The sequence below is a fragment of the Pan troglodytes genome, chromosome 10 (assembly GCF_028858775.2).
Source record: "Pan troglodytes isolate AG18354 chromosome 10, NHGRI_mPanTro3-v2.0_pri, whole genome shotgun sequence".
Classification (NCBI taxonomy): domain Eukaryota; kingdom Metazoa; phylum Chordata; class Mammalia; order Primates; family Hominidae; genus Pan; species Pan troglodytes.
The window spans coordinates 56,001,926-56,022,618 of NC_072408.2; the positions used below are offsets into that span (position 1 = coordinate 56,001,926).

At 36.3% G+C, this 20,693-nt stretch overlaps 1 protein-coding gene across 2 annotated transcripts in view; it reads left to right on the forward strand.

Annotated features, from left to right (window-relative positions):
• Positions 1-20,693, forward strand: part of SLC2A13 (solute carrier family 2 member 13) — a 337,234-nt gene that overhangs the window by 225,650 nt on the left and 90,891 nt on the right. For both annotated transcript variants that reach the window (XM_522353.9, XM_016923641.3), the window contains exon 6: positions 6,751-6,871. In XM_522353.9, the coding sequence (XP_522353.3) occupies positions 6,751-6,871 (121 nt within the window). The remainder of the gene's footprint in view (positions 1-6,750; positions 6,872-20,693) is intronic.

Genomic DNA, 20,693 nt, shown 5'->3' on the forward strand with positions numbered 1-20,693 from the left:
AAAAAGAGCTTTTAACAACTGTTACGCTACGTGACTAGAAACTAGAATGAGTAGAAACAAACTGCAAGAATAATTTGGATCTACTGAGGGTAACATTTTTCTGTTACTTGAGTTCCACTCAAAGGTACAAAAGTAAAAAAAAATTGTTTTTTGTTCTATCCTTTTTTGAAAAACTAAAAACTTTGGATTCAGAAACTCACTTTTTAACATGTATTTTTAAATTTGAAATACAGTGGAATTAAATTTGGAGCATTTTTTTTTCAAAGCTCTTTCAGCAGTGGAATATTAGAACCATGTAATTTCTTCACAAAGCAGGGACAGACTCTTTTGTGTTTGAAACAGGCCTAAATTCCAGGGTAAATTCTGGTTGGTTAAATGTATTTTCTATGATAGCGAAATAAAGCAAAACCTTTTTTTTAGTTCCCAAGTATCTTTTGTGTTTAAATTCTGCCCATTTTATTTATTATTTCACTGTACACAAGGACTGTTTCATTGATAGGATGAGACCCACATCTTTAACATTGATTTTACATGGCTGCATGGTATAATTTTCTAATTTTTTTCAAATATGCAAGTACATTCCTATGTATCAATTAGCTATACTCTAATAACTCCTTTATAAGTTTATTTGGAGTGAGAATGCATTTATCCATTAAAATACAGTTTCCAGGGCAGCATTAACTAAATTCTATTTTAACCAAATTGTATTGAAAACATTGATCTAATAGAACTGTTTCAGTCACTCATCCCAGATTTGATGAGAAAATACATTCTAAGTTCCAAACCCAGTTATCAGAAATACATACCCTCTCCTGACCCTCATTCCAGAATGAAGAGTAGAACGCTTTCACCTCCTGTTCTTGCCTAAGCAGTGGGAGCCCTTGAATCCAATAATGTGTGCTGAACCACAGTATCAGTGCTGGAGGGAAAGGTGAGAGATTGTCTGATTAAGGGGCAAACATGATTGCCAACAGCCAGGATATATACTGAACTAAGACAGTAGGTAAATGAATAAAAGTGAGGGACAAGTAAAGGTTTCAAAACCATGTTTAAAAACCTGTTGAAGAAACCAGAGGTATATAGCCTGGAGAACAGACTAAAGGCAGAAGCCTACCAGGTATTTTATTTTAGCAGATAGTAGATGTTATGAGGACACAGATTTTTACTTAATATAAGAAAAATATCCCCAATAATCAGAGCTATCCAGCAATGAAATGGACTGAATCATTAGGATAGTAAACTCTCAACGAAAGGATAGATTACTATCAGGCAGTGATGTGTTAAAAATAAATTTCCACAGTGGGCTGGAAATTGGATTTGCTGACCCTTGATTTTCAGATGAATGCTAAGAAGAGATAATAGCTGCTTTTAAATATTCTTAATGGATGACACCCTTCTTTTTAAATAGAACTCCAGTATATTGCTACCTCACGAAGTCTATTTTTTAAATAGAACTTAATTGCTTCTTCAATTTGGGATTTGGCCTTTGAGATCTGGGGAAAACTGACTAAACATTATTTCTAGCAACCTGTGTTCGTTCCTTCATTTGGTATTCCAATAAAACACTTTCTTATCAGTTCTGTAGGATTTTTGAGCCCTTATTGATACAGAGCTCCAGACTGTTTGGATTTGAATAGTGTGACTTTGGGCAAGGTTCTATTTCCTCATGTGTGAATGGGGATTAATTATCATCCCTACTTCACAGAGATGTAATGAGGATTTAACACATTTACAGATGTATAGGATTTCAAATACTACCTGACACAGAGAGTAAAGGGCTCTGAGCATTTTAGCTGTCACAGCATTATTGTTACCAAAGAGTGAGCCTTTGTTGCTTGAACAAACTTAGTGCAAAAGCAGCCTCCATCGTCATAATCTAGGAATCTTCCTGAACTCTTCTGGCCTATGTCATGTTTCCCTCTCAGTGTAGGTCTTCTGCCCAAGGATTTCCAGAGCCATCCCTGACTGTTAAGGGGAAGTATTAAGACAATTCCTCGGGAAACACCAAGGGATTTCAGGGTCTGCTTCTCATGAGCAACCTATAGGCACTTTTCTTTCCTGCCTTGTTCTCTTTGCAGCTGAAACCCACCAAAGCCTCAGTTCTGTCCACTACAAACACTATACAGTGATTCCTTAGCTTGAGAGACACAGTCTATTTGATTTCCTTATTATGTGGCCAATTAAAGTGATACAGTGGATATTACAATGGTTTGAGAGGTAGAAGTCCTGGTTTCTTGTCACAAGCCTCACAGGTCTCCTCTTTTACCTGTACACATAGTAAATGGTGCCATTCATGTGGTTCTGCTGTTTCAGTGATTAAATAGGTCCTACTAGAAGATAATGACCAATGGACACCTTCAGAATAAGAAGTACCATTCAACAACCTTGTTAACACATTAGTATTACTCCAGTGTGACCCTCACTCACAATTGATTTTTCTTTCACATTCCTATACTGATTCTGTGTTAGTTGTATTTTTATTTCAGTGTGTTTTTGTTTTATTCATTTATGTGTAGATATATACTTGACATTTTAATAGTACTAACATACTGTTCTATGTTAAATTTCTTAAATTGGCTATAGCCTCGAATTTTTAACCTTTGATTCAGTATCGTTCCCTATTTTGTGTTCTTATTATGATTTATTTTATTATATTGGACTAAAAATAGTGAAAAATGTTATATCAAGATGATTTTTTGTTAGATATTCATTCTTTTAAAATGATTACAAATAAAAAATATGTAAGCCTGGAAAAAGGAACTCTTTATACAAAGAAGTACAAAATATGTAGTCCATGAATAATCTTAAATGTAGGACATTTTTGGTGTTTGACTTTTTGTATTTTCAAAGCTTGTTCAGAGAACTGGACTTTTCTGGTAAATATTACAAATTTAATGACAAATTCTTGATTCTTTAATATTGGAAGATTTGGATCTATGTAGCTTTATTGGTAATGAATCAGAAAGCCAGAAAGATTGTGTTTTTCCCCCCTCATGTATTTTGGTAGTGTAATATTTCTGAAAACTTCACTCACAGACGGTCTTCATCACAATTGCCAAGGATACTTATTTTAAAACATGGATTATTGGGCCTTAACCCAGATCTACTAAACTAGAATTTCTGAAAATGAGACTTGAAATATGTGCACTTTAGACACATTCCCTAGGTGATACTTATGCACACAAAGTGTGAGAACTACTGCTCTGGTAGAGTCATGGGAAGGGAAATTATTTTGTTTTTTTGAGTATTTACTAATAAGCCAAACACTGTACCTGGTACTGATTATTACATTAGATATTTTTAATAATGCTATTTATTCAGCACTTTTCACTTCCTGTGGAGAATATTTTTATTTGCCAAATTATATCAAAATTCCAAAATCTAATACTGTATTTGGTTAAGAGAGACTCTTCTCTTGAAACATAAAGAACATGCCAAAACTACACAGTACACCAGATAAAATTCTTTCATCCAAAGCCTTCTTGTATTAGACTCAAATCCAGGTTGTAATAATGAATAACTTGACAATAACCAGATTGATTTTAAATACTAACAAGGGACTGATAAAACATCTGTAACTAACTAAATATAAGTAAAAAGGTAATTCAAGTTGTTTTATGCTTTAATAGTGTATATGAGTAGATGATAGGACTAAGTGATTACTTAAAAATTTATTTTATAAATAAAGTCGTTTAAGATACCATTTCCTTCTTGTAAGGAGCTTATCATGTCATAGGGGTTTTAGCCCTGTCTTGGCATCATAACCACTTGTGGAACGCTTTAAAACTCAGATATTTTGTACTGATCTTCTGGAGACTCTGATTCAGAGGTTGGGGTACATCCAGGCATTTGCTTCCAACAGGAAGCCAGGATTGAGAAACATCACTATATATAATAACAAAAGAGTATAATGCTGGCTTTTAAAATATTTTCCTCCAAAATGGGCCAAAATAAAATAAATTTGGCTTAAGAAGAGTTAACTTTTACCTATTTAGGAATTTTCTATATACGGAATAGTTTATTTCTCATAATTTTTAGGTTGGTTGGACCTTAAGAGATAGATGTAGAGTCATATTATCCATATTGCAGAACTCTCATTTAGGATAGTTGTACCATACTAACCTCATGACTGTAATTGGATGGTCTTAACAGTTTTTTTTGTTTTTGTTTTTGTTTTTTTCAAAAATAGCCAACATTGCAAAAATGTATAGTATGGTGGCCCATCCATTCAACCAATATTTATTTGAATCTTTATATGCCAGGCACTAGAATTGGACCTTACTGGATATGTGCTAGGCATACCATCTTAGAGTTTACCATTTTCATGGAGACAGGTTATTTAATGAGTGTTATGAAAGAAGAGACTCATCTTTCCTTCACATCTTAATATATCAAAGTTTCCTGATTTAAAAAAATCTTACCTGTTGCATGGCAATAAGATATGGATGTAATTTGGGAAAATAGGGACTCAGATTTTTTGATGGACAGACAGTAAATCTCATGGTTCGTTTTGTTTTGTTTTAGGAGAGAGGTATGATCTTCATAACAGACCTATTATATCTCTTTTCTGTTTTCCAATATGAGGCTTGATAGTCTTTTGAGAAAAGTAATGGCTCAAACTATTCCTAGTTCTGGTTTGAATTTTAAGCCAACAGTAGTTAAACAAACTGTGATTTTAGTTTTATCGCATTATTGGCCTGGTTTTGCAAAATAGACTTCTGACCTTTCTTTAATCCTCCCCATCCTTCAACTTTGTTCTGTTATTTTGAAGGCTTGCTGTGGCGGCTGCTGCTGCTTGTAATAATAATCATAGCATAATAACTAATATGTCATAGCATTAAAACATCTTTCGGCCGGGCGCGGCGGCTCACGCCTGTAATCCCAGCACTTTGGGAGGCCGAGGCTGGCGGATCACGAGGTCAGGAGATCGAGACCATCCTGGCTAACACGGTGAAACCCCGTCTCTACTAAAAATACAAAAAATTAGCCGGGCGAGGTGGCGGGCGCCTGTAGTCCCAGCTACTCCGGAGGCTGAGGCAGGAGAATGGCGTGAACCCCGGGGGGCGGAGCCTGCAGTGAGCCGGGATCGCGCCACTGCACTCCAGCCTGGGCGACAGCGAGACTCCGTCTCAAAAAAAAAAAATCTTTCAAATACATTATGACATTTAAAATTCACTGTGAGCCCGTAAGGTGAGTATTTTCACTAAGCCCTATTTTACAAAAGACAACATTGAATTATGGAAAGGTTGTGTCCTTTATCCAAGATCACAGAGTCAGGAAACAGCAAAGCTAGCTAAAAACTACAGTCATCTGATCCCAAGGTCACCTCTGTACCCATAATGCCTGGCTTCACACACCTACTATGTCTTAAACAAAAACATCTCAACTATTATATAACCGTGTTGTACTTCCACGATGCTTCTCAATGTTCTTTTTAACATCTATTTTGAATATTTTTGTTCATAATTTAAATTCCCTCCAAGCTTAACTAATAAAACCTTAACCACTACTAAACTGCCCTCCTAAATTCCATGTTTTAAACTTATTTTGTCTCATTCAAATAAGTTGTACAAACTAAAACAGCCATATTCTCTTTTTTAACTTTTAATTTCAGGGGTACATGTGCAGGCTCGTTATATAAGTAAACACATATCTCAGAGGTCTGGTGTACAGATTATTTTGTCACCCAGATAATAAGCACACTACTCAATAAGTAGTTTTTTCATCTTCTCCTTTCTCCCACCCTCTACCCTCAAGTAATCCCTGGTGTCTGTTGTTCCCTTCATTGTATCCATGTGTTTTTATCATGCAGCTCCAACTTTTAAATGAGAACATGCAGCATTAGGTTTTCTATTTCTGTGTTAGTTTGCTAAAGATCATGGCTTCCAGCTCCATCCATGTTGCTGCAAAGGACATGATCTCATTCTTTTTTACAGCTGCATAGTATTCCATCATATTTTCTTTCTCCATTCTTCCCATGACCCTTTTCGTTTACCCTCACAATGTCTGTGGCTCAAACAATAGTCAGAAACTTGAAAAATGTCTTATTTACCATTAGGATGTCTATAAGGGACACAAAAATTATTCTTTTAAGTGATATACTTAATCACCATTCCTATATGTTAACACCAAAACAAATATTTCACTTTCAAATACCAACAGGAAAGAAAAAAGAATACATGTGATATATTATTTCTGGTACTTTAAAGTCTTCAAAAAATGCTACTCCATTTTAATAAAACATGCTCTTTCAACTGCTTTAGAAATAACTCATTTGTTAAACTAAAAAGGTTTACCAATTTAAGTCTTACATGATTGAATGTCATTAGAAGAATTTTCTTGGCACCAAAAGGAACACTTGATGGAAATCTATTGTCTTTCATGCTTCTTGATATGTTAGGCACTCAATAATGTCACATTAATTGATTTTGAGATTTTCAGCAATACTAGGTGTGCGTGGTTTCTTTTAAAAAATCATTACCAATTTACTATTTGGCTAGCAAATGTATTTGCTTTGAATTTCACTCTCATCATGTCTCACAATGAACGTGCTAGTGAATAGTTCTGATAATTTGTTTATACATTGGGAGTACTTTTTAAAAATCCAGTGAAGATAGAGCACTAGAGCACGGTATTTTTTTTCAGGAGTTTTTGTTTGTTTCTTTGTTTTTTGGTTTGTTTTTACCAAACCCAGTCTGCCTTAAAATAATATTGTCAACTCTTCTCTAATATAAAACTTTTTTTTTTAAGGTACCACCGTAGCACTCATTATTCTTGCCTTGGGATTTGTGCTATCAGCCCAAGTTTCCCCACGCATCACTTTTAAGCCAATAGCTCCGTCAGGTCAGAACGCCACTTGCACAAGATACAGGTGAGATTTCATTATGTTCTTCTTCCTTTACATGACTCTGGTAACTTTTTTGCTTGCTTTTAACTTTTTTAAAGTTGTAGAGATGAGTAGGAGCTTGCTGGGCATCCAGGCTTATGTAAGAAGGGAAGAAAATGGGAAAGGTGGTAGAGAGGGGCCCCCAGGAAGAGGAATAGCTTGTGCAGATGTGTGAGTGTAAGGAATTAAGGAGAGAGTGGGTTGTTAGACACAATCTTGGTGATGTTTCTCTGGAAATTAAAATTAGGGATTGATACTGAATCTAAGCAGGAATACAGAAAAGCTATTTTCTGTATATTTTCTGTATATTTAGGTCATATACAATTCAGTCACCTCTGTGTTCCAAGCAAAGTAAATAACTTTAATCAGTAATCAAACTTTTACAAGATGCACATGCCCTCTGAATATTCTGACAATTTGTACTGATTTGCATGGCTATCCTCTTATTCATTTAAACAGAAGGAAAGTTTTCCCTCAGTACTGAGGCTCTTTCAGAGGATCAGGAAGTAAAAAGTGATGGTGAAAGAAAACAAAATGTTCTAATGGCTAGCTGCAGGCTAAGAGCTCATTAAATCTAACAGTGTACACACTATGTGATAAATAGATCGAAAAGTAGATAAATGGATAGATGGACTGAGAACACATAAATGAAACTTTGAGTGATTGGACACATCGATTAATATATTTGGCAGCAGAGCTTCAAAGTTTTAAACTGGACTTTAGCCACCGTAAAGTCTAGCAATCCCTTTAAAACATATAGATAGAATAAGACCTAGCCTTAACAAAAATGTATATTCCTTTAGCTTGAAATAGATGGACGCAAGTCTCAAATCAATGAGTAAATGATTTATTAACTCATACAACCCTATATGAAATTAAAACATTTACCCTAAACTCCACTTGGTATTCATTTAGAGCATCCAGTTGAGCATGAATTTATGGTGGCTGTTCATTACAACAGTGAGGAAGATATATTGGTTCCAAATTGTGATCTATGTGCCTTTGGAAAATAGGCATCATAGCACAACTTTTATTTTACTGATACGTTTGTTTATTATTGGCTTACTGACTTTCATAGTCTTTTTATTGTTCTAAGAAGACTTAAGGGTGTCTTCATAGTAGAAGTTAACCATAGCATCTTTATTTGGACATCTGCCTCAATTGCTAGAAATGCATATTCTACTTTTCTTTTTCTTGATGGATATTTTACTTACGTGTTTTTAACACAGTTACTTTGAAAAAGTATTTTAAAAATTACTGTCATTTGAGAATCATAGAATATTCTCCAGATCTAATGTCTGATGTAGATGTATTGTTCAGAAATACTGTTAGGTCAACTAAAGTCAGAAAATCACCTAAAAATTATTAGAAAAAGTTCTTTGAACTTCTGATATAGGAAAGGAATGACTGTAAGTTTTTAATGATTTACATAATGAAATAGTTTTCCTGACATTGACTTTAAAGTTTAAATAAAAATATTTATTGCCCAAGTATATCTCACTGCACAGCAGTTTATGATCATCAGTCTGTTAATCCTTATGATGTAAGGTATTATCATCTAACTCGTATTTTAATATTCAATTTTAATGAGGTAAGAGAAGTGATACAGCCTACCTTTATTCTTATTACAAAAATAAGCAGCCATTTGTGAAGATAGAACCAAATTTTAGGTGTCTTTCGGGAGTCAGTGGATATGAAAAACAATTATTTATTGTATGCGTAACATATTAGGCTTTGTGGGAATTTGACAGTATGTATTTATAGTCTAAGTGATTTTGTAAAATATGGCTGCAGTCCCCTTACTGGGTTTTTATGGTTAAAACCATCTATAATCCTCTGCTCTACCAGCTGAGCAGTAATTGACTGTATTAGTTATTTTAAAATAACTAAAAGAGTAGAATTGGAATGTTCCTAACACAAACAAGTGACAATTGCTCGAGGTGATGAATATCCCCATTACCCTGATTTGATCATTACACATTGTATACTTGTATTAAAATATGACATGTACCCCATAAATATGGTCCACTATTATGCATACACAATAATTAAGAATAAAAACCATCTGTATACATTTCCCCTTTCCTTAAGACAAACAGGAAAAATATCACATAATACCTTAAGATGACTGAAGTTCACTTTGTAAATGTAGATAGTATGCTTTCCCCATGGAGTGATCCGTATAGGAAAATTTAGCAAATGAAACAGATTTTAAAGGAGAAGTAGTTTAATATCTTAATAACATCATATTCTATTCTATTAGTGGGAGCATAAATTGTTCTTCATTTTAGAAAGTGATATGGTTCTGCCTAATAAAAGTTAAGTGCCTGTGTCCATTGACTCAGCATGTCCACTTGTAGAAATCTATGGACCACAGTGATGAGTATGCAGTTCATTCTTACTAGAGAAGATTTAAGAAAGTAAATGGTTAAAGAACAATGATTCTTCTTGATTTTAATTCAATAAATATTGGTTGCATACCAGGCCAAAAATATTGTAGGTTAGAGCTCCCTAATGACTTGAGATTCAAGAGATCGACAACCCTAAATAATTTTCAATCAGGACATCTCCTTTTTAGGATATTTTAAGTTTTTGATTGATAATGTATTTTCCAAGGCCTGATTCGATTCTCTGGACTGAATGTATTAAAGAATGTCTTTCAGAACAATGAGAACATAGGGACACAAGGAAGGGAACTAACTACACACACTGGCGCCTGTTAGGGGGCAGTGGTGGGGGAAGGGAGAGCTTTTGGATAAATAGCTAATGCATGCGGGGCTTAATACCTAGGTGATGGGTTGATAGGTGCAGCAAACCACCATGGCACATGTTTGCCTATGTAACAGACCTGCACGTCCTGCACACGTATCCTGGAACTTAAAATTAAATTTAAAAAAGAAACACCTTTTAGATCTGCTTTTAATAGATAAAAGTGTGTAGAAAGATAAAGACAGATGCAAGCTGCTATAGAAAATGTTTGGCCACCTGTATAAAAGCTGTCATAGGGTCCCAGCTGCAGCTAGAAGAAATAACGCTAGCATGAGTATCATCTGAATCATATATCTTTATGAGAGTTCACACACATATTTCTTTTTTTCACACCCATAATTCCAATATGACCTTCAGTTCCACACTCTCAAATTACTAATGTTCTATTCCTTTCATTTCCAATTCAAAATATTTTCTCATAAGAGCTAGCCAAGATTTGAGGAATCAAACCTTTCCTATGTATGCTTCCCTCAAATACTTGACGTATTATTATTTATAGTGTGATCTCAGTATATGTAAATCACTATCATAAAACATTTAAAAGTAGACAGATATTTCCTAAAGCATACAGTTGTAGAACTTCAAGGTAGCCTTGCCCTAGGGTTTTTATCTTATTCACTTATTATTTCTTCATGCATCTAAATATATTATGGATCACCTACCATAGGATTATAGTAAGGATAAATTAACATATGGAAAATGCCTTAAACAGTGCTTGGCACATAATAAGCACTCAATAAACATTACAGTCATTGTTAGAATTAATAAAGCCTGTAATAGAAGATGAGGTTGGGATGATGGCACTCAGAGAAGATTACTTTGAGAATGGGATGTTTGTACTGAGCTCTTAAAAGAAGAGTGGAGTATGTCACACAGAAAGAATGGCAGGTACAAAGATCCTGCAAGGCAGGAAGGAACCTGGCAAGTGCAAGGAACTGAAAGAAGATGACTATGGGGTCAGAGAAGATTCAGATAAGACTATTAAGACAGATCAGAGCCAAATCATGTAGAGCCTCAGAGGTTTTTGATCTTCAGTCCAAGAACGTAAATCCATGGAAGAATTTTAAGCAGGGGTGTGCCTTGACCACATTTTGAATTCTAAACTGTCTCTGAGTGGGTGTGGGTGCCACCAAGAGCATGTGTTCATGTAGGGAGACTGGTTTTTTACAGTTGTCTATGAGAGAGATGACAGTTGCCTGGATTATGGTGGTGACATTGGAGATAAGCAGGTAGACAGATTCTCAGTGTATTAGGAGAGAAAAATCAATAGGAAATTTAAAATAAATAATTAATTGTGGCCATAGGAGGAAGGAGTCTTTGGTTGGTTCTCAATTTCTGCATGAGAAAAAAGGTGGACTAAATCATAAAAATAAGATGCAGCAATTGGAAGATGTAAGACCATGGGTGCAATTTTGGACATGTGGAATCTCAGGTGTCCATGAATCAACATCAGCTGGGATATTGAGTAGGTATTTGGGAAAACTGGCCCGTAGTTGAAGGAGAGTTCTAGAATGAAGAATTATTATCCATGCATGATAATTAAGTCCATAGACATGGGCAACATCTTGTTCACAACTAAGATCTTTATCAAGACTCTAGCTACCTTTGCAATTCATAATCTATTTGTAAACCACTAGTAGTTTACTAATCAATTGGGCAGTATCTCTCCATTCTTCAGGCTTTTAATCCCAGCATAGAATCACAAGCTATTCATGCTGGAAGGCCTTAAATGTAACCTAATTCAAGCCTTTCATCTTACACCTACGCTTACATCTTACTTAGTTTCCTTACTGAGGTCCAAATAAGTCACACTCCTCTCCTAGGGCACACAGACTAACCACCTATTCTTTAGGCTTCTCTTGTCCCCATACAGACCTTCCTTTTTTAGCTAACACAGTTCTTTAGGAGTTATTGTTAATATGAAACCAACGACACAACAGCTTCTTTTTCTATTCCTTTCAAACCTTGCTCTTCTTGCTTTGGATCAAAGACATGGTTTTTCTGTTAAGATGACTTGTACAATTAGGTAATTCAAGGAATTTAATGATGCCTAGCATATTACCTCTTTGATACAGATCTTGCTATATTTTAGACTCTGCTTGAGTAGAAATTGACAAAAGGGACTATGCCTCTAGTTCATTATACTTTTTCTTTTTAATACTTCTCAATTAAGGCCAGACGCAGTGGCTCAGGCGTGTAATCCCAGCACTTTGGGAGGCCAAGTCAGGCGGATCACCAAGGTCAGCAGTTTGAGACCAGCCCGGCCAACATGTTGAAACCCCAGCTCTACTAAAAATACAAAAAAAAATTAGCCAGGTGCGGTCGTGGGTGCCTATAATCCCAGCTACTCGGGAAGCTGAGGCAGGAGAATCACTTGAACCCAGGAGGTAGAGGTTGCAGTGAGCTGAGATGGTGCCACTGCACTCCAGCCTGGGTGACGAGGGAGACTCTGTCTTAAAAAGCAAACAAACAAAAACTTCTCAATTAAGAGTCTTAACCAGGGTCATCTGCAGAGGTACTTAAAGTCACCTGTTTTCCCTTCCCAGCGGTCAGCCTCACCAGGACAGTGGCATGTTGTTTTGAAATGCTCCCCAGGTGATGCCAGTACATCTTCCATTAAGAACCACTGCCATAATGCTATCACTTTTTTTTTTTTCAGGAAAAAAAAAAAAAAACTGCCAGCTTTCTTTCTTTTTCTTTTTTTTTTTTTTTTGGTTTTTGTTTTGTTTTGTTTTTTGCTTCTTGAACATTGTTAAACCAAGCATAAGAATATGATCAATGTGGTTCTTTTTCTGTATAGTGATAGTTTCACATTTTCCTCTTCAGATGAAGTTCCCCAAAATCCAAATTGACAAATTGTGGCTTCATCTGTAGATGGTGGTGACACTAGTTTTGTGAAACAGTATGCCCCTCATAAATTAGTCCCTTCAAAGTTCATTTCCAATAAAAATTCATTTTGTATTCACTACACTGCCTTTTCTTCTCCTTTTGCCAGCCTTGTGTTATTTAACAAACACATCATTAACATGAGCACTGTAAGACTGTCAGATTCGATCATAAAACTTTTATGCAACCTTAGAAATGTGTAAAAACAGTCGGGCACGGTGCCTCACGCCTGTAATCCCAGCACTTTGGGAGGCCAAAGCGGGTGGATCATGAGGTCAGGAGTTCGAGACCAGTCTGGCCAACAGTGAAATTCCGTCTCTACCAAAAATACAAAAAATTAGCCAAGTGCGGTGGCAGGCGCCTATAATCCCAGCTACTCGGGAGGCTGAGGCAGGAGAATCGCTTGAACCTGGGAGGCGGAGGTTGCAGTGAGCCGAGATCGTGCCATTGCACTCCAGCCCAGGCAACAGTGCGAGACTCCATCTCAAACAAACAAACAAAAAGAAATGTGTAAAAACCCTATTAGCCCCTCTTTTTTCCCCAGTATTTGACATCCTGGTAATAGTGTGTTTAGCATCAGTAATTCATAGCATCTTGACAGTGAATATAATATTATGCTGTGAATTGAAACAACTTTCCATTCGGGTTAAACATTTTTTTTCTTACTAATTTCCTATAAAATGAATCTGTTTCAATTTTTTTGGCATGGTGGCACAGGCTAATATACCATGAGGTTACTATTAATAATGCTACAGTAGAAAACAATGTTGTATGTGTTACTAATATCTACAGACCCATTGGAGATAAAGATAAATATACATAAGTCAATTAAAAAGGAAAATAAAAGTTGGAACAAAAAGTCCACATAAATCTCATCCTGTGACCTTATCGCCAAATAACTGCACATATCTTTTGCTAACACTTAAATAAATACCCAGTGTGCTGAATTTGACACCTGGAGAGGATTCTGTCCACCTGTCATGGAAGGATACAAGAGCTTCTTGGAGGAAGTTTGCCATTTATGGGACATATTCTTTGAGTTCGCCATAACTTTTTAATTTTGATGCCTAGGCTTTTAGCCACAGACTTACAAATCCCCCACATGGCAAGACTTGCTACCCAAACCTTGGTTTTTTGTTTTGTTTTGTTTTCCTATAGTCAAAAAATGCTCCTTGGGAAGCCCGAAAGACAAGAAGGAGGACTCAAGATTAGGTTTGCAAAGATGAAGGAAAAGCATTTCAGGGAGAGGGAATATCAGGGAATGTGTACAGGTCCTAAGCAGGGAGTATGGCTTCTTCAAAGAATTGACCAACAAGACTGGGTCATAACGAGCAAGCAAGAGAATGGCACCAAAATAAACTGGATAGCAGGCCAATGACAGAACATCTGAGGACCTTATACACCAGGAGAATTTTGGACGTTATCTTAGAATACTGAGAAGCCTTCAAAGGGTAATAGGATGAGAATGACATTATCAGATTTGTGTTTTTAAAAGATCAGTCTGGCTGCAGAGTGGAAAATTGATTACAGACAGACAAATGGTGATGAAGGGAGAAAGGTTAAAAGAACTTAGTAGCCTAGGCAAGAAATAACGCAACCTTGATGGTGACAGTGGATATAGAGAAACGAGATATTTTGGAGGGGAATGACAAGGCTGGGTGATTAGCTGGATAATAGATGAAAATAAATGCTTTAGAAACTGGAAAATACTTGGGGCAAGAGGAATATAGGATCCGAAACCTCACTGTGGTCTGCTTAGCAACATAATTTTAGGCATGTAAATCTGGAGACCCTTTCCTTTGCTCTCAAGTTAAATACAACAGTCACATAATGAGCACAGTACTTAATATTTTCTGTAATTTATATCCTTATTTGAAAGGTAATTTTCATTCCTTCTTGAACTTAACAGACTTCTGAGAAAGGTGTTTCTGAGGTTGTCCATTTAGGTCTGAAATAACAGAACAAGAAAAAGGGGGAAAAACATGTGTCTCTGATAATCCATGGGACTTATATTCTTATTCTAGAACTCTTCATTGCAGTGAACACATGAAACCAACTTGGAGTTTTATTCCTATTTCAAGTAAATCCACTTAAAATAGCATCTGCATAAACAAATGAAATAAACTATCCAGGACTGTGACAGCAATTGACTGGAATCAGCGTCTGGTGTATTTTCTTATAATAAAGACCAAGAAAACCTTACAGAAAATATAAACATGAAACGAGGCCCCTAAAAAACTTAACTGTTCTTTAATTAAGTTTGTGTGAAACAAAAATAATTCAGCTATTAACACTTAAAACACTCTGGTATGTTAAGTTGGAGTATTTCCCATCATGTTGTAAAAGCAAGTTACATAACCTTGCTACGTGTTCCTTGTCTGAATAGTAGGAAAATACCTATTGCTATGGACCAAATGTGGTTTATTTAAAAACAAAGCATAGGGGCTGGGCGCAGTGGCTCACGCCTGTAATCCCAGCACTTTGGGAGGCCGAGGTGGGCAAATCACGAGGTCAAGAGATCGAGACCATCCTGGCCAACACGGTGAAACCCCATCTCTACTAAAAATACAAAAATTAGCTGGGCATGGTGGCATGCGCCTGTAATCCCAGCTACTGGGGAGGCTGAGGCAGGTGAATCGCTTGAGCCCGGGAGGCAGAGGTTACAGTGAGCCGAGATCATGCCACTGCACTCCAGCCTGGCGACAGAGTGAGACTCCGTCTCAAAAAATAAAATAAAATAAATAAAATAAAATAAAGCATAGCAAAGAGGTTAAAATAACCTCTTCAGTGAAAGTAACTTGGAAAACTATGATTTTGATTGGCTGGGTGTTTGGGTGGATGGATGGATGGATGAATGGATGGATGGATGGATGGATGCATGGATAGATGGATGAAGGGTTGCTATTGATAAGAGAAGGTAGACGGTGCTGACTAAAGGAAGTTTTTTTTAGTATAATTTTCATCCTGGAACTTAGGTATATGTGGCAAAATTTGGCAACACCTTGTTGCTATCCAAGAGTTGGTGATTTAGGAAGCATCCAAGCCTTTGTTTCTTCAAAGTTTACTTCTACTCATGGCTACAGCATGATTAGCAATACCTTCTATGGGCATGCTAGTAGACCCAGCAGTTCAAGCCTGCAGGTCTCTGGGCATAAAACAGGTCACATAGTGTTTAGGCCATCCCTCAGTGACTCTTTTAGATTGTTGTGTGGTGCTAATAAGATAGTGTTTTCCTAATATTAGTAAGTAAATAAATACCAAAAAAAAAATAGGTCACATGTCTCTTCAACTGTAACATCCAGGTTGTATATTGATTAAATTAGAAGACTAGAACAATGAAATAATGTATCCTGAACAACCTGGTTTTAGTAGCTGAAAGTCTGCAATTGTGTAAGTTCTATACAGCTTAGCAAATCAAAGAATATACTACTTTAGAAAAAACATTTATGCACATTTGTAGTTAATTATTTTAATAAACATTTTTGAGAGTTGCAGTAGGCTGGGGGTATTGAGATTTAAAAACAAACAAACAACAACAAAAAAAACAGCCTTCCTCCTCATGGAGCTCACAGCTATGAGGGAGAAAAATGCAGATACGTAATTGCAAAACAGTGTAATGAAGGCTGATAGATGTATCAGAGCATGACCTGGCATAATTCATTTCCCCAGGGCCATGACAGAAGGCTTCCTACATGAAAGTCCTTAAAATTCTCATTATTTTGGATCCTTTTATAGTGTTCTTTAACTGCATAAAATAAATTTTATAAAAGTACAAAGCAAATCAATTACATTGAAATACAGTTGCCAGAATACTTTTAAAAATAAACTTGTTATATAAAAGTACAAGGCAAATCAATTATATTGAAATACAGTTGCCAGAATACTTTAAAAAATAAAGTTGTTAAATAGTAATGTATGTACTTCTTTATTAACACATTAAGTAACAAATCTAGCCGCAAGTCTAATACCATAGTTTCAACACCATAGTGAATGTAAATGGTATTTGGAGACTTCTGCAACTACCTTAATGGGATATGAAAATATGTGACTTCTGTTGTTGCCAGTAGTTTACTGCCTACCTTCCTAATTGAAGGAAATGCTAAATTTCAGTAAAAGGTTAATGAAATACAGATGTAATTTTCTTTTCATCCAAGTTTACAGGCCCCATATTAAGGACCCCTCACAGAGGAGGGAGCTTGATCTGATTTTTCAATGGTGAGTCAGAGTTTCTCAGACCAATGAAAATGGAGAAGCCACCCAGGCATGAGAGCGAACTGTGCAAAAGCAGAAAACAGATTTGCCCTTCAAGAAAATTATAAAGCTTGATACTGCTGGAGAAAGGGCCACCAGGCACAGGATGGTGCAGAAGGAGAGGAAAGGCCTTGGATACTAGGTCAAGGCTTGAGTGAGGAAGGGAAGCCAGTCAACAGCATCAAGCAAGGAGGGTACCATGATCAAAGCTGAGCTTTACAAAGAGTTTTCTGTGTGAGTTTTGGGATATAGATTGGAGGGAGAAGAGTCTGGCAGCCCCAGAGAGAGATTGTGAGAGTCTGAGATTATCTCATGATGGTGAGCATGAAGACAAAGCTATTTTTGGAAATGTTAAAGGCAAAGTATGAGGGAAAGGCGTTTGGGCAGGCAGTTCAATTTTATGAATACTCAGTGCCGATTATGTGGCCCCAGCCAATATACCTAGCGGGATGCAGGGGGCATAATTCTAAGCAGGCTTTTTATTTTAAAATAATAATAGTTTCTGTTAACTAAGCCCTTACAATATTCAAGTATTATTCATATTCTTTTTGAATATTACCTATTACCCTTAAACTTTCCTGAGGAAGATATTGTTATTATTATTATTATTATCCAATTTTACAGACAAGAAAACTAAGGATCAGACAGATTATATCATTTGCCTAGAGTGATGTAACTGGTATGTTGCAGAGCCATTTTGTTCTGTCCACCTCCCTCCCTTAGTCAAGCTAATGGCCTTTTTTTTTTTTTTTTTTTTTGCATATGTCAATACTATCCAAAGCCTGTGAATATTGTAGGAAATGCTAAGTATCAGTTACCCAAGAAGCAAAGAGAAGAGTTTTAAGCCCCTCATATTGAAGGGCTACGTATTTAAACACTAGGATTTTATTTTAACAAAATACTGCCCTGAAAATCAAGTACCAAATGATGAAAATCACTAAAACAAGAGTTTTTAATGAAATGAAAATTTCAAATGAAATTTTACCGTCACTACACATGCCATTTAATTGAACTAACATAAAACTCTTTCAGAGGTATTTAGTGGCCAAAGTTCCTTATGTAACATAAATGAAATTCTGGGTTGCTGCACAGATTCCTAAACAGATATAGATTATGGGATTATTTTCTTTAAATTTACTTCTGACCACTTCACCTTCTCAGCAACCCAGATACTGGCAAAGTGGAAGATAGCTTGATGAAACACCAGGCTGTAGCAGTCTGACTAAAGCTTTTACAGATTTCTAGGAAAATTACTTACAAAAAAAAAAGAAAGAAAGAAAAGAAAGGAAGGAAGGAAGAAAGGAAGGAAAAAGAGAAAGAAAGAAAAGAAAAGAAAGGAGAAAAAAATGTTGTCCAGCTTAGAAGTGAGAGGACTAGGTTTCCAAATCCCTGCTTTAAGACCTTGTCACAATTAGGAGCAATTCCCTTTTTTTCTCCCAGGCTTATTTTTTATTTTTATTTTTTAAAGAGTGTTAGAATTTTGGGGACCCTGAGAAATCTGTCGTAGAGATAGTATATCATAACCACTGTTATCTTTCCAAAGTATTGCCAAACAGCACTTAGATCACCCACACTGGTTCAGCCTTCTGCTAGTAAGATGAGATGCCTTTATTTTCCACAAAGGATATCAAGCCCTGAACCCCACCCAGAGAGCAAAGAAGACACAGAGGTAGTTGCTTGCAAGTCAACACCATTCTTTGTGAGCATAACTAGGCAATGGCTTTGTTACTGGTGGAGGGTCTTGAATATGAGTTGTCCAGGTTCTTGGCGTTTTGAGCAAAGAATTGGACAAAACATACAAACAAAGCAATGAAGGAATGAAACAACAAAAGCACAGATTTACTGAAACAAAAGTAAACTCCACAGAATGGGAGCAGGCTCAAGCAAGCGACTCGAGAGCATTGGTTACAGAATTTTCTGGGTTTAAATACTCTCTAGAGGTTTCCCATTGGCTACTTAGTTTACACCCTATGTGAATGAAGGGGAGTGGCCCACAACAAGTCTAATTCGTCTCGGAAGGCTACCAATCGGAGGCTGATGTTACAAAGTTATACCGCTATGCAAATGAAGACTAGGTCACAACCAATCTGATTGGTTTCAGGAGAGGACCAATCAGAGGTACTTTCCATTTTTCATCTGCAATGCAGAAAGGGTGGAGGTTACAAAGGTAGTAGCCTCTGATCCGTTTGTTCCTTGAGCGTGGAAAGTTGGGGTTTTCCTTTTGATTTAGTTCTAGGAAGTTAGCATGAATCAGCCTTAGGTTCCCTGCCTCCAGACCCTATTCTTCTTCTTCACCTAGATATTCTAACCTTTTGTTACCTTCCAAGAAAAAATGATTGGTACTAGCAATGGGCAGCCACAGGTTTGTTATCTTCTGTGAGTCACATTCAATGAACAAGTCCTCTTTATTCTCTAAGCAATGCTAAAACACTAAGCAAACCAGTAATTTCTTGACAGATTTGTCACAGGAATTTTGTAAGCACTTTACATTTGTTACACTGTAGAAAGTACATGTGGATTTTAGTCTTACAACTGATTACAGTCATAATTTGTGTGGCAATGTTTAGACAACTTTAGGCCCATAAAGGGAAATCTGACCAGCATTTCTCAGAACAATACCAGAGACGGGTCCATCTTTATTTCTCCCTTATGGACTCAGTTTGAAAACACAGATTCATGTGACTGGATGTCTGATCAAGATGCTGTTATTTACCATGCTAGTTATTTTATACAAACCTCATAACAAGCAGTATTAGATAATTAGAAATCACCTTATGCATCTTAACCTTACCCAGCCTCACACACACCTGTGTTTTAGTCCTTTCTAAACCACAAATCCCCTGCAACTGAAAATGATTCCATAACATTTTCCAACATTGCATTGTTCTGTGATGATAGGGTATAAAAGATATATAAGACATTGTTCCCATCCTCAGAGAAGTTTCAGTTTGTAGAAAAGAAATACACGCAATTGCCTATTATTTATATTTTAGCACAAGGGAAAATAATCTCATTTTTAAAAATTCTTGACACAGTGAAATAGATGGAAAATAAATTTTGAAAACTTATTTTTAAACCATGTAGGAGTACTTAATTTGCAGTGATCAATGACTCAAAGCTCAGCATGTCTTAAATATTCCATATTGCTAAGCAGCTGATAATACAAATCCATCCTTCATTCCGCTGCTTTTCTCTTGATGTATCTAGCATAATTGGTGTTTTCCTATGTGTGTATCTGAATTGCATATTTCACAGTTACTGTAGAAACCTATTACTCCTTGGCATTTAGCATGGATGATAATGTTGCTCCTTCAGTAATTTTAGCCTAGAACAAACATTTTTGAAATGGTGTTGTACATTAGGGCCATCTTGCTTATAGATTAATAAAATCACTAACCTTTACGCTACAAAAAGTGCACTGCTCATTTTTAATAATTATCAATATATAAAGTTATTGTCAGTTAAGAGTCAGAATGCATTTTTTAATTCTCATTCTTCCTTTTGTTTTTCTTCAGCCTAATATGATTTTTATGTCATAAATCCATTCTCATTAGTCTTCACAAACAGAAAAGTTATTTCATAAGAAGAACTGAGTAGCGTTTTTCTAATTTGTCCATTTTGGAAACAAATGAAATATTTATTTTAACTGATTAGTGTTTCTATAAACATTTAACTTTGGCTGGACACGGTGACTCATGCCTGTAATCTCAGCACTTTGGGAGGCCAAGGCGGGTGGATCATCTGAGGTCGGGAGTTCGAGACCAGCCTGGCCAACATAGTGAAACCCCGTCTCTACTAAAGATACAAAAATTAGCTGGGTGTGGTGGCGCACACCTCTAATCCCAGCTACTCAGGAGGCTGAGGCAAGAGAATTGCTTGAACCCAGGAGGTAGAGGTTGCA